The sequence below is a fragment of the Mytilus californianus genome, unplaced genomic scaffold, assembly GCF_021869535.1.
Source record: "Mytilus californianus isolate M0D057914Y unplaced genomic scaffold, xbMytCali1.0.p SCAF_5, whole genome shotgun sequence".
NCBI classification, from domain to species: domain Eukaryota; kingdom Metazoa; phylum Mollusca; class Bivalvia; order Mytilida; family Mytilidae; genus Mytilus; species Mytilus californianus.
The window spans coordinates 69,331,798-69,347,578 of record NW_026262701.1 but is presented as its reverse complement, the minus strand read 5'-3'; the positions used below and the strand labels follow the sequence as shown (position 1 = coordinate 69,347,578).

The 15,781-nt window shown below is 34.0% G+C and overlaps 1 protein-coding gene across 3 annotated transcripts in view; it reads left to right on the top strand.

Annotated features, from left to right (window-relative positions):
• LOC127701257 (piezo-type mechanosensitive ion channel component 1-like) overlaps positions 1-15,781 on the top strand; it is a 128,180-nt gene that overhangs the window by 71,234 nt on the left and 41,165 nt on the right. For all 3 annotated transcript variants that reach the window (XM_052205077.1, XM_052205076.1, XM_052205075.1), the window contains 8 exons: positions 615-815; positions 2,306-2,507; positions 3,106-3,204; positions 8,252-8,411; positions 9,188-9,373; positions 10,367-10,527; positions 10,991-11,138; positions 11,666-11,826. In XM_052205077.1, coding sequence (XP_052061037.1) covers positions 615-815; positions 2,306-2,507; positions 3,106-3,204; positions 8,252-8,411; positions 9,188-9,373; positions 10,367-10,527; positions 10,991-11,138; positions 11,666-11,826 — 1,318 coding nt within the window. The remainder of the gene's footprint in view (positions 1-614; positions 816-2,305; positions 2,508-3,105; positions 3,205-8,251; positions 8,412-9,187; positions 9,374-10,366; positions 10,528-10,990; positions 11,139-11,665; positions 11,827-15,781) is intronic.

Here is a 15,781-nt window from a genome sequence, read left to right as displayed (position 1 = left end):
CTTTTTATAATTGAGAAAAAAGACTAATAAAAAAGGGGGGAGCTGATTCTAGGAGGCAGACATCACCACGATCAAAAGACAAACAGACAAACAAACAAACAGCAATCAACAAGCCACAACAAAAAATAAAAGACTGAGCTACATTAACGCAGGTGCTATGGTAGGGCCAATGTTCCTGTTACTTAATGTGATATATGAAAGATAGCAAATGTGCTTAATTTGAAATTTTTTTTAAATCACACTTCATAAAGAATAGTTAGGAAAATCTCAAGTTTGTTATAAATTCTACTATATTGTAACCTATTTAACAAAAACATACCTTAAACAATAGCCTTTAATGTCAAGGGTTAACTATACTGGAAATAGTAAAAAAATGGCAAAAGCAGAAAAGAAAAGAAAACTGTTGTTATCACATTAAGAAAAAAAATATATTAGCTTGCTTAAATCCTATGGATAATTCATACTGAAATGAGTTAATGACTAAAAAGATATACTCAACACTGAAAATTTTACTTTCTATTTTCTATAAAAGTGATTACAATTATTTAAACTTTTAATTGTTTTGATAACATACATAAAGTCTTTTTTTTGGAATTTTTTCTTTCTTTGTACAGAACTATATAGGAATTCTGTTGATACTTGTTCTGTACAAGCTAATAAAATGTCATCAGTCACAACATTATAAGAGACCTAGTGAAAAAAGACCACCACCAGGAGTTATCTTTCCTGATATCAAAAGACCAGAGGCAGACAGAGGCTTACTTCGTTGCTCTAAATACTTTGCCAACTTCTTCTTCTATAAGTTTGGACTGCAGGTAAGTTATTTTTACATCACAAGTTAGTAGTTAGAAAATTTGAAAGTTTAATTTTGAAGTTCGTATCTGTTATAACTGAATATATGCTTTATTTTTTGCCCATGTTTAAAGAAGCAGTGGTTTATAATGATTCTTGAGTCCCTTCGTTTATTGGTTTGTTGATTTGCTCCTTTGTCTGTCTGCACTTTCTATTCTCATTTCTTAATGAACTAGAAACTAGATTTCAATTAAACTTTAACAGAAATTTTAGTATAAAATGGCATTTTGCACCTATTTTATTTTTGATTCTATCAATTTTTGAGGGTGACCCAAAGCAATTCATGGACTTTGCCATATCTACAGAAGAGTTAGACAACTTTCATTTGCAGCTATTACTAGGAGCAAGGACTATAGTGCATTCACCTTGTCTGTCTATTCATCCATTCATTTGGGCAACAAATATTTCTCAATCATACTTTTCTCGGGTATGACAACATATTTGGTTTGGATCTTGACAGTCATTACAGTGAAGAGTTGTAACGTGTGAGCACTTTTAGGATCTGTCCAACACCTACTTCCTGTTTGCCTATACTTTTAATTTTTTTTCCAATATGATGCAGTCCGGTAAATCCGCCCACATAAGGCTTTAATCATAAGTATTTCTGCTTAATTAAATACAAATTGTATCAAATTTAATTTAATTGATTCACTGACAAATCAACTTTAAGTAGTTTATCTCATTTCCCCAAAAATATCTTATATAAATTTTAAAATCAACAAAACATGTGGGTCATCCATGTTTTTATCGGAAATGTGTTTGTCCGGTAAATCCGCCCATGCGCAGTAAATATGTATGGAGGGTCAGTTTATCACAAATTTATGAAAGGAAAAGGTGATATATTTTTTAATAGACCACTTATAAAGGGATTCCAGATAATCCAAAAAAAATTTCAAGTTAGAACTGAGTTTTGTAAGCAATAATATGATTATTGTTAGCTTTAGGAACTGTATTATATATATCACTAGATATTTTCGTAATAAAGGATTTTTCTTTAAAATTTGACATGCAGTGGTGATTAGTACAGTTTCTATGAACAAAATAGCAGACAAAATATTCACGGAAGTGACAATTACAGAAGTAAATGGGAGTGGGCGGGTTTACCGGACAGGCGGAATTACCGGACACTATGTATGTTGAATGAATTTAAATTTTTCAGCAACTTTTTCTCAAGTACTACTGAACAGAATGACTTCATTTTTTGTCTTCAGCTTGGCAGGGATCGCGTTTGTGATCTATCTGTCAGACACCTACTTCCTGTTTTCTGATTCTTTGAATTACGAGTGGGGTAATGCTTAGCACAACAACCTATGCATTCTTGTTTAAATTAATTGGGGTTATTTTGTGTTGTTAGATTGCTGTCCCTTTGAAATTTACCTCACATCTCATCTTATTTATACCATGACAAATTAAAGAATCATTAATATATATAATTACCTGCTTTATGTTTCAGTTGTGTTACATCATGTTAGCAGTAACCATTTGTATAAGGGTGGATGTCTACAGTGTCATCTATGCCGTCATTCTGGGGATACTTCTGGTCCTCAGTAGGAGAGGGAATGCTTTGATATGGCCATTGATTACCATCATTCTAGCTGTTATGTTACCTGTGGAGTTCCTCATTTGTCTGGGGCTACCTAAAGGATTGTGTATTGGTATGAAAATACTTATATTAATTTCAGCATATATGTTCATTAATTATAAAAGTATAACTTGTGGAATAAAACATGCTCAAAGTGACTCTGATTAAAAATGTTAGTTGTGATTTAAATAAAAAAGTTTCAGTAATGACAATATATTTTATGCATTTAAGAGTGAAGGTTAGATGTTATCTATGAAGCTGTGTAAATGTCTGTCATGTAAGAATCTATGAAAGATGTGAAAGTGAAGCAATATCATTAATACGCTATGATTGTAGATGAATGCAAAATAATTTGCATGGTGCAGAGTTCCTCGTATATAATATACAAAAAATAGTTTTTAAATGAATTTAACCAAGTATGCTTTGGGTTAACAAAAAGAAAATGTTTAGATACTAAAGGGTGCAATAAGAATATTGAAAGTAAAAATATAAATGAACATCACAATAACCAGTTGCAACAAAGCAATCAGTGATCCATGAAAATATTGCATGAAAAACTTCTTGATTTAGGTTCAAACAAAGTTACAAAACCTTGTAGCTATAGTGTTTTGTTTCCTGCATGACTAATTACATACTCCTGGAAGTCTGTATACATTACATTTCTGTTTCAGAATATCCTTGGTCTTACATTGAGATCTTTGAGAGAAACTTAGAGAAATGGCTGTATCTGCCTGACTATAACTTCCCACCAAGAGCTATCAAACTTATCGGTAAGTACAATCTCTTAACTGTCTAAAGGTGTAATACCGCTGAATTATAGTTCGTCAAATCAGGTTTCATACGAAAAAGGCTCGAAAAGAAATATTCCCTTGAATTTGACATTTGTAGGAAATTAACTATGCATTTGATTGCAGAAAAAAAATTGTAAACCATAAACATATATCTTGTTTCAAAGCACCATTTTTTATGCCCCCGCCGTAGCGGTGGGGGCATTAAGTTTTACCCTTGTCCGTCTGTACGTACGTATGTCCCAAAATTGGTTTCCGTTCTCTAACTTGAGTTTGCCTCAACCAAATGTTATGAAACTTATACACAATGCTTATTACCACAAAACACAGATCAAGTTTGAATTTTGGTGGCTTCACTTTTACTGTTCTAGAGTTATGCCCCTTTATAAATGGAAAAATTGCAAATATTTTATTTGCTTCTAAATATCAATTTATTTTTAAAATTGGAGTTATCTTCCTTTGTCCATGATTATAGTTGAATCAACTACAATCAATGCTTTATACAATGCAATGTTTAATTTTGACTTCCACTGATAAAACACAGATCAAGTTGAATTTGGGTAGTGTCACTTTAACCATTATTGAGTTATGCCCCTTTATAAATCGAAAGATTGCAAAATTTTTAGTTTCCATTCTGTAACTTAAGGTGCCCCAACCAAACATTATGAAACCTATACACAATATTCATTACCACAAAACTAAGATCAAATACAAATTTATTGTTTCCGTTTTCTAACTTTAGTACCTCAACCAAATGATATGAAACTTATACACAATGCTTATTACTACATAATACAGATTAAGTACGAAATTTGGTGGCAACACTTTTGCCATTCTTGAGTTGTGTCCCTTTATAAACATAAAAATTGCTGAATTTTTCATTTCTGTTCTCTAACTTTAGTTTGTCTCAACCAAATGTTATAAAACTTATACACAACCGTTTTAGAGTTATGCGTGTTTACAAATAGAAAAAAACTGCTGAATTTTAAGTTTCTGTTCTCTACCTAAGTTAGCCTCAACCAAATGTTATGAGACTTACACACAATGCTTATTACCACAAAACTCAGATCAAGTTCAAATTTGGGTAGCGTTACTTTTACCGTTCTTCAGTTATGTCCCTTTATAACTATATGATATGCAAGCGGGGGCATCATCTGTGTCCACATGTGGATGCTATCCACATTTAATTTTTTTTTGGTGTTCCTGTTAAATATTTTGGGAACTTGAGATGACATGGTTACTAAAGCTTGTAAACAGAAAAGAAAGGGGTGAAAATTTGATTGGTTTACTTCCGGTGATGGTTAATATCTTATATGCAATGAAATGTCCTTTGAAATTTTCACTGTAGTAATGGGCAGGATAAAACTTTACTCATGCCAAGTATTTCTCTATTTGAAACAGAGATAAATTCTGCATGATTTTTTTAAAAGTCCCAATTTAACAAAGACTAATAGGGGAAAAACAAGGGTGGTATTACTCCTTTAAAAACCTATCATTTTTGATAAATCTAGATTGTCCAGATAGAGATTTTTTATTGCTCTTCTAAAACTTTCAGACTTTATAAACATCTTACTATAGTTACTATCCTACAGCTAACAGACTTCTAGGTAACAGCACAACAATTACTGCTTGAAAGATGTAGATAGGAAAGTTTCTACTGGAAGTGGAGCTGTTGAATATGCTGATAACATTAGCCCTAATCATACATTATTAACTGTCTAATTATTATACGGCCGCAAAAAAATTTTTGTGGTAGTATATTGGTATGACGTTGGCGTCGTCGTTGTCCGAAGACACATTAGTTTTCGCACTCTAACTTTAGTTTATAAGGTTCAATACCACAAAAGGAAGGTGGGGATTGATTTTGGGGGTTATGGTACCCACAGTTAAGGAATTAGGGGCCAAAAAGGGGCCAAAAATAAGCATTTTTGTAACTTCCAGACATAACTTGTGTGTAAGTGTATGGATCTCTCTGACATTGTACCACAAGGTTCCATATCATAAAGGGAATGCTGGGTTTGAGTTTGGGGGTAATTGCCCTAAACATTTAGGAATTTGGGGCCAAAAAGGGGCCAAAAAACAAGCATTTTTCTAGTTTCATGACAATAACTTGTGTGTAAGTGTATGGATCTCTCTGACATTGTATCACAAGTTTACATATCACAAAGGGAATGCTGGGATTGATTTTGGGGGTAATTGCCTCCAAAATTTTAGGAATTAGGGGCCAAAAAGGGGCAAAAAACAAGCATTTTTCTAGTTTCATGACAATAACTTGTGTGTTAGTGTATGGATCTTTATGAAATTGTACTACAAGGTTCCATATCACAAAAGGAAAGCTAGAATTGAGTTTGGGGGTAATTGCCCTAAATGTTTAGGAATAAGCGGCCAAAAAGAGGTCAAAAACAAGCATTTTTCTAGTTTCCAGACAATAACTTGTGTTCAAGTGTACGGATCTCTCTGAAATTGTACTGCAAGGTACCATACCACAAAGGGAAGGCTGGGATTGATTTTGGGGGTAATTCCCTCAAAATTTTAGTAATTAGGGGCCATAAAAGGGCAAAAAAACAAGCATTTTTCTAGTTTCAGGACAATAACTTGTGTGTAAGTGTATGGATCTTTATGAAATTGTACTGTAAGGTTCCATATCACAAAGGGAAAGCTGGGTTTGAGTTTGGGGGTAACTGCCCTAAACATTTAGGAATTTGGGGCCAAAAAGGGGCCAAAAAACAAGCATTTTTCTAGTTTCCAGACAATAACTTGTGTTAAAGTGTATGGATCTCTCTGAAATTGTACTGCAAGGTACCATACCACAAAGGGAAAGCTGGGATTGAGTTTGGGGTTGATGAATCATAAGGGGGTTCAAAAAATTGGGGGGGGGGATTTTTTTTTTTCCTTTTTTTTCTTTAAAGTTTTCCATTTTAAATTGGTCATTTCTGATTTATATATAAAAGCAAATAATAATGATATGGTTTGAATAGGTAAATTAAAAATTTTCAAGTTCTTAGACCACATTCATTCTGTGTCAGAAACCTATGCTGTGTCAAATATTTAATTACAATCCAAATTCAGTGCTGTATCAAGCTTGAATGTTGTGTCCATACTTGCCCCAACTGTTCAGGGTTCAACCTCTGCGATCGTATCAAGCTGCGCCCCAGCGGAGCATTTTATCTACAGATACATTAATGTACCCAGTGGTCTTTTAAATTTGTATTGATTTTTTTTTTTTTTTACATTCTCAGGCAAATTATGACTGCATTTGTTAGATTTCTTTGCCAGTCATTTTCTTTAATTTTTGAAATTACCAAGCATTTAGTTCAGTCTTTAACGCACAGATGTAATATAATCAAATTTCAATAGAGAATTGAAACTGGTGCTAGGGCTGTAATGAGCTTTGCTGTGAAATGAAGGCCTAATAATGATTTTGAAATGATAAACGGCAATAAGTGTTGTTCCTATGTTTAGAGTGTTGTTGAGTGCCTATATGGATTCTTGCATATTTAACCGGCTTTTCGAAAGAAAAATCGGTTATTGATTTTGGGATGTACGGCGGGCGGCTGCCAAACAGTGTCTGTTCATTAACATGAAAACACTTTGACGAAATTTTTTTTAAATTTAGATATGTTGTTTCCTGTGACTAAATGAAGGTCAAGTACAATTTTCACGATTTTAGCTTTTCTCGTTGTTGAGTTATAGCCCTTTCCCAAGAACTCAATTTTTGATGAAATTTTTATTAATTACTTCATTCTGTTCAAAGGGAAATATCTCAGTTTTTAAAAGATTTTTAAAAGACATGGTATGAATGATAAATGACATTTTGGATTATTTTTTTTCTTTTCTTTGGTAAATTGTTTGAAGAATTTTGTGGTAGGTTTGTTTGTTATTCTGTATAAACTAATTTTCTGAATGCTATATATAAAAAAAATTTTGATGAAGTGAACTCCTTTAATTAGATAATAATCTATTTTTATTGAAGGATATATTTCATTACATTACGTTGTGTAGATAAAGTTGTTGACATTGATAGATAATTTGCAAATTTATATTAGTTTGTGACAAATGAAAGAACAAATATTTGGATCAGTTTGAGTTATTTCCCTTTGAACAGAAAATTATATGGATAAAATTAAACTGTGTTTCATTTCAACATAGATTAAATATATATATAGGATTCTTTCAAATGCTGAATCTAAACCTGTATTTAAATATTAGATTTTTGGGCCCAGTTTTCAAGTTGGTCCAAAATTAAACTTTGTTTGATTCAACAAAAATTGAATTTATGGGGTTCTTTGAAATGCTGAATCTAACGATGTATTTAGAGATTTTGGATTGTGGGCTCCTTTATTAAATTGGTTCACATTGATGTCCAAAGGGTCCCAAATTAAACTTTTATTTGATTTCATCAAAAAATGAATTCTTGGGGTTCTTTGATATGTTGATTCTAACAATGAACTTAGATTTTGGATATTGGACCACAGTAGGTAAATGTCCAATTTCAAATTTTTCAGTTCTTTGACTACATTCATTTTGTGTCACAAACCTATGCTGTATCAAATATTCAATCACAATCCAATTTCAGAGCTGTTTTAAGCTTAAATGTAGTGTCCATACTTGCTCAACTGTTCAGGGTTCGACCTCTGCAGGAAATCCAGTTTGCTGTCACTCTGACAGCCTCTTCTTACATATTTAATTAATTACACATAATTATGATTTGAAAAAATTGAGTAATTAAGGTGGTACCCAACACCTTGACTAATATTAATTTGGCTCGTTTAATTTTCATAAAATTTTGACAAAATGTTTACTTTGACCCTTTGACAAAAATATAAAAATTTCAAAAATTTGAACCAACCACTTTATCAGAAAAATTTCATTGGTTATATAGCAGTTTGACAAACACTAATTTTGATCATTGAGAAGCTTAATATTTCCTTAACAATACAACATAATTAAAACGTTTAGCTGATTTTTACAGAGTTATCTCCCTGTAGTGTTAGGTACCACCTTAACTGAATATATTTTAATTTTTCAGCTGATACAATTCAACTGTTGTTGATTTGTCTACAGTGGCAAGTATTCAGACGTGAATCAAGTGAAGGAGATTTACACCCAGGAGGTTCCAATAAGGATATCCTAGAAGAAGTTGAGGCCAGTACTCCAATACTAGTGCCTGACTTTACCGGCCATGCCAAGTAAGAACAGTCTGCTTATCAGTTGTCATTTCTTGTCAGAAAGTTACAGTTAAAGTTTAGGAGCATATATTCATGCTGAAAGAAATGGTTTTCGGATATTGACCTGAGTATCTCTAAAACATAGATGGAAGCAATATTATTGGACACTTGCTCCACAGACATGTATTTAAACTATAATATAAAAATGTGTAGAGGACCACCAAAAAAACATTTGCATCTTTTTGCTGCAGATAAACTTGTCTTTGAAATTCAAATTTTTGTATCAACATATTTATATTTTTTGATACATGTATATAATTGTTTCTCTAATTCTTCGTCAATTTATCCCTTTCTGCAACCATTGTATAAAAAAAATTTAATCAACGTGTGGTTCGTTTGATCTCAGTTCTTCATTGGTTAAAATCCGATTATGACGTCAAATTTTCTTGTTTTCCTCTGAATTTCCTATTGTGACGGCATGAAAAAAGGCGACCATGCCTGATGACGTCACATAGAAAGAACACATCTTTTTGCAGATCATTCAAAAAGAAGGAATAAGTTTGCCTGCATATTGTTTGCAAATCATTAGAGAAACAGATTCCACCACCAAATCTCGTGTGATACGATATTTATCCACTCTCGACAGTTAAATTTTAAATATTTAAAACGCTCGGCGAGCCTCGCGTTTTAAATTTGAAAATTTAACTGTCTCAAGTGGATAAATATCGTATCACACTCGATGCAGTGGTAGAATCTATATATAACAGTTTTGCAGTAAAAAAATAATGTATTTTCAGGTCATATCTTGATGTGTTGAAAATAGGATTCTTCACCTATATGTACTGGGTAACATTGTTTATTATGTTTATTACTGGTGCTACAAGGATAAACCTGTTCAGTATGGGTTATGTGATAGCTGTGTTTGTGTTTATGTGGTATGGACAGGAGTTCTTACTTCTACCTCTGAGAATTATCAGAAGAAGGTAAGGATATTTTTTTTCTGAGAAAGGCTATGTAGTATTAGTGTAATAGAAAAACAAAGGATATGGGGTATCCATCCATGACACAAAAAGCAAAGAAACAGTGTTTTTATTGCTGTTCATCAAGTCACAATGAGGCCTTCAACACGAAGGTATGTTTGAGTTAATGTGTTAACTTACTTCAACATTTTAAAATTGTAAGAACTAATGTTTAAAATGAGTAATTGATTGTTGCTTGCTTAAAGTCAAGTGGCAAATATTTCATGCATATTCAGGATGAGGAATGTATTAAGAAGATATTTCTGTTGCCAAGTGGTCAAGACAAATCCATATTTTTAGCTGAGTTTAGTCAAACATTTTGGTTTCTGGACAAAATCTTTTGAGCCATAAAAAATTTCCTACCAAACTTGATGAAGAAGGCTGCTACTATTTTGTGGTCACTAGATCAAAGGTCAAGGAAACAGCAGTTATTGATACACTGAAATATGGATACAACTTTGGTTAAAGATGATATCTTTGACCAAATTTTGTTTGACAATTTTTCATTCAATGAAGAAAAGACTTCTGTTGATTTCGAGATTACTAAGTTTGAGGGCAAGGTCACAGCACCAATTTATAGACTGAAATTGGACCATACATGTAGGTGAAAACTTCTCCAAACTTAAAATACTATTTGGAAAGAAAAAGACCTCTGTTGATTTTCATGTCAGTAGATCAAAGATCAAGGTCACTGTGCCTATGAATAGACTGGAATTATACACTTTTCATCACTAAAAAGAACCCAATTAAAAAGAAAAATTCTCAGATGACAGTGACCATTATAGGAATTTCAACTACCAAAGTAAGATCCTAACTTTGTATTGTATAAAATCTGATTGCTAAACATTTGATGAATTTACTTCCAGGTGGAACATGCTGATTGGTTACACATTCTTTGTACTGTTTATGAAAGCATATTACATTTTACTTGCTACATTTGATGAATTTTACTTCCAGGTGGAACATGCTGATTGGTTACACGTTTTTTGTACTGTTTATGAAAGCAGTGTTACAGCTTCTGGGTTGTGTGTATATAGACAAGCTATATACAGACCAATGTTGGCTGATACAGCTCTTAGGCCTGACTTGCCTAAATCCATCACACATCTTTAATACAGGTTAGTATTGACTGAGTACAGCTCTTAGACCTGACTTGTCTAAATCCACCACACATATTTAATACAGGTTAGTATTGACTGAGTACAGCTTTTATGCCTGACTTGTTTAAATCTATCACCCATATTTAATACAGGTTAGTCTTGACTTGGTATAAAAGTTCTCTGTGAAAAGGAAAGATCATCTGCCGTAATCTGTAAAAACACAATTGTATATTATATAGATTAAAGATAATTCTAAAATGAGAATGTTTTTTGGATGAAATATATTTTTAAGTTTTAACAATAATATGGGGCATATGCACAGCTTTTTCTCAATAAAGGTGCAGTTTGGGGAACATCTGTTGTCAGTGTCAATTTTTTACTTGTTTATTCAATGCAAGTCATGACCTCAAATTTGACTCAAGAGGTTGACAGGTTAGGTATGAATTTGTTTTTAATTAATTATTTATGTTTGATATTTTAGGTGATTGTAAGGTTGAAGAAGATGACACTGGGCTAGCTTGGGATGTAATTTGTTTCACATTCCTTCTGCTACAAATGAGGATATATAACAGTCATTATTTCAGACATGTTGTAGTTATGAATCAGGCCCAACACAATCTTGCTTCTAGGTAAGAATTAGCAAAGGAAAATTGTAAGATTTGATTTGATTTAAGCATGATGTCATTTGTAGGCCAAATGCTCTTACGCAACACATACAAAATGTGTTTTGTCAACAAAAACATTTTTTGGGATAAATTTTGTTCGTCAAGTTAACAAACTTTAATTTTAAAGTGTGATTTATTATAATTATTTTTTCATTATGTAATAATAAAAGCTGTGTTTACAAATTTTGATGCAAATTTCTTTTCACTGTTTTTCTTCTGCTTTCATAATTATATGTATGAAATTAATAAACAGGAGATTTGAATCAATAAGACAGCAATCCAACACACCTATTAAAATCAAATGATGTCATGTATTTTATCATGATGATTTAATTTGCTTTCAATTTTTATTTTTTTGAAAACCTCATTTTTATAAAGTTTGAAAACAGTTTCTTGTCATGTTTACCTAAGACACATATATATATATATATATTTATATGTAAGACAGATCTATTAGAATTACTTTACACCAATACATTTTACTTCATTAGAGGAGCAGAACTGATTAACCAAACATTGATAGAGAGTGTTCTAAAACAAAAAGAAGAGGAACGTCAAGTGTTAGACAACATTAAGAAAAAAATGGATGCCATCAAAGAAAAACAGAAACATGTCAAGAAAGACTTTGTTGTGCCTGATGAACATTTTCAGAGTAAGTGTACAAAATATATTTTTCTTTGGTAAAAAATATTATCTGAAATATCATACCACTTCAGAATCATAGGGAGAAGTGACTTCTATTTTTTAAACTGATAAGAAGAAGTGTTGAGACTTGAAAGAGAAGTGCTAGTTCGCTTGTGGGGCGGCAATATTTGCTATGTTTTGGTTTTTATACGACCGCAAAAATTGAAATTTTTTGGTCGTATATTGGTATGACGTTGGCGTCGTCGTCGTCGTCGTCCGAAGACACATTGGTTTTCGCACTCTAACTTTAGTTTAACTGAATGGATCTCCATGAAATTTTACCATAAGGTTCAATACCACGAAAGGAAGGTTGGGATTCATTTTGGTGGTTATAGTACCAACAGTTAAGGAATTAGGGGCCAAAAAGGGGCCAAAAATAAGCATTTTTGTAACTTCCAGACAATAACTTGTGTGTAAGTGTATGGATCTCTCTGACATTGTACCACAAGGTTCCATATCACAAAGGGAAGGCTGTAATTGATTTTGGGGGTAATTGCCTCAAAATTTTAGGAATTAGGGGCCAAAAAAAGGGGCAAAAAACAAGCATTTTTCTAGTTTCATGACAATAACTTGTGTGTAAGTGTTTGGATATTTTCTGAAATTGTACTACAAGGTTCCATATCACAAAGGGAAAGCTGGAATTGAGTTTGGGGGTAATTGCCCGAAACGTTTAGGAATTGGGGGCCAAAAAGGGGCCAAAAATAAGCATTTTTCTAGTTTCCAGACAATAACTTGTGTTCAAGTGTATGGATCTCTCTGAAATTGTACTGCAAGGTACCATACTACAAAGAAAAGGCTGGGATTGAGTTTGGGGGTGATGAATCATAAGGGGGTTCAAAAAATTTGGGGGGGAGATTTTTTTTTTTTTCTTTTTTTTTCTTTTTTTCCTTTTTTTATACGACCGCAAAAAAATTTTTGTGGTCGTATATTGGTATGACGTTGGCGTCGTCGTCGTCGTCTTCGTCGTCGTCCGAAGACACATTGGTTTTCGCACTCTAACTTTAGTTTAAGTGAATGGATCTCTATGAAATTTTACCACAAGTTTCAATACCACAAAAGGAAGGTTGGGATTGATTTTGGGGGTTATGGTACCAATCGTAAAGGAATTAGGGGCCAAAAAGGGGCCAAAAATAAGCATTTTTGTAACTTCCAGACATAACTTGTGTGTTAGTGTATGGATCTCTCTGACATTGTACCACAAGGTTCCATATCACAAAAGGAATGCTGGGATTGATTTTGGGGGTAATTGCCTCAAAATTTTAGGAATTAGGGGCCAAAAAAGGGGCAAAAAACAAGCATTTTTCTAGTTTCATGACAATAACTTGTGTGTAAGTGTATGGATCTTTCTGAAATTGTACTACAAGGTTCCATATCACAATGGGAAAGCTGGAATTGAGTTTGGGGGTATTTGCCGAAATGTTTAGGAATTGGGGGCCAAAAATAAGCATTTTTCTAGTGTCCAGACAATAACTTGTGTTCAAGTGTATGGATCTCTCTGAAATTGTACTGCAAGGTACCATACCTCAAAGGGAAGGCTGGGATTGATGATGGGGGTAATTGCCTCAATATTTTAGGAATTAAGGGCCAAAAAGGGTAAAAAAACAAGCATTTTTCTAGTTTCAGGACAATAATTTGTGTGTAAGTGTATGGATCTTTCTGAAATTGTACTACAAGGTTCCATATCACAAAGGAAAAGCTGGGTTTGAGTTTGGGGGTAATTGCCCTAAACGTTAAGGAATTGGGGCCAAAAAGGGGCCAAAAAAACATATTTTTAGCTCACCTGGCCCGAAGGGCCAAGTGAGCTTTTCTCATCACTTGGCGTCCGTCGTCCGGCGTCGGCGTAAACTTTTTACATTTTGAACTTCTTCTAGAGAACCACTGAATGGAATGAAACCAAATATGGCATGAATGTTCCTTATGAGGTGCTGACCAAGTGTTGTTACTTTGTAGCCGATCCATCATCCAAGATGGCCGCCAGCGGGGGACTTAGTTTAACATAGGACCCTATGGGAAATGCATACAAATGACTTCTTTTAGAGAACCACTGAATGGAATGAAACCAAACATGGCATGAATGTTCCTTATGAGGTGCTGACCAAGTGTTGTTACTTTGTAGCCAATCCATCATCCAAGATGGCCGCCAGCGGGGGACTTAGTTTAACATAGGACCCTATGGGAAATGCATACAAATGACTTCTTTTAGAGAACCACTGAATGGAATAAAACCAAACATGGCATGAATGTTCCTTATGAGGTGCTGACCAAGTGTTGTTACTTTGTAGCCGATCCATCATCCAAGATGGCCGCCAGCGGGGGACTTAGTTTAACATAGGACCCTATGGGAAATGCATACAAATGTCTTCTTTTAGAGAACCACTGAATGGAATGAAACCAAACATGGCATGAATGTTCCTTATGATGTGCTTACCAAGTGTTGTTACTTTGCAGTCGATCCATCATCCAAGATGGCCGCCAGCGGGGGACTTAGTTTAACATAGGACCCTATGGGAAATACATACAAATGTTTTCTTTTAGAGAACCACTGAATGGAATGAAACCAAACATGGCATGAATGTTCCTTATGAGGTGCTGACCAAGTGTTGTTACTTTGCAGTCGGTCCATCATCCAAGATGGCCGACAGCAGGGGATTTAGTTTAACAAAGGACCTATGGGAAATACATACAAATGTCTTCTTTTAGAGAACCACTGAATGGAATGAAACCAAACATGGCATGAATGTTCCTTATGAGATGCTGACCAAGTGTTGTTACTTTGTAGCCGATCCATCATCCAAGATGGCCGCCAGCGGGGGGACTTAGTTTTACATAGGACCCTTTGGGAAATACATAAAAATGTCCTCTTTTAGAGAACCAATAAATGGAATGGAACCAAACATGGCATGAATGTTCCTTATGAGATGTTGACCAAGTGTTGTTACTTTGCAGCCGATCCATCATCCAAGATGGCCGACAGCGGGGGACTTAGTTTAACATAGGACCCTATGGGAAATACATACAATTGTCTTCTTTTAGAGAACCACTGAATGGAATTGAACCAAACATGGCATGAATGTTCCTTATGAGTTGCTGACCAAGTGTTGTTACTTTGCAGTCGATCCATCATCCAAGATGGCCGCTAGGGGGGGGGGGGGGGGGGGCTTAGTTTAACATAGGACCCTATGGGAAATACATACAAATGTCTTCTTTTAGAGTACCACTGAATGGAATGAAACCAAACATGGCATGAATGTTCCTTATGAAGTGCTGACCAAGTGTTGCTACTTTGTTGCCGATTTACTGTTCAAGATGGCCACCATGATATTTTATTAAATAACGGGACCAATATTAATCAAAATTTGGCCTCAATCATTATTTGGGTATCTGTTATGATTTTTATCTATCTTTACATGATTTCTAAAACCAAAGTAGAGTCAGGTGAGCGACACAGGCTCTTGAGAGCCTCTAGTTCTAGTTTCCAGACAATAACTTGTGTTCAAGTGTATGGATCTCTCTGAAATTGTACTGCAAGGTACCATACCACAAAGGGAAGGCTGGGATTGAGTTTGGGGGTGATGAATCATAAGGGGGTTCAAAAAATTTGGGGGGGGGGGGTTTCCTTTTTTTTCTTTTTTTCCTTTTTTTTTTCTTTTAAAATTTTCCATTTTAAGTTGGTTATTTCTGATTTATATTTAAAAGCAAATAATAATGATATGGTAGGAGATACACACCAAACAGGATGTGTAAATTATTATATAATAAGTATTGTGCAATAGCAAGAAATTTTCAATTGCACAGTATTGCGCAATAGCAAGAAATCTTCAATTGCACAGTATTGTGCAATAGCAAGAAATCTTCAATTGCACAGTATTGCGCAATAGCAAGAAATATCCAGTAGCACAATATTGCGCAATAGCAAGAAATTG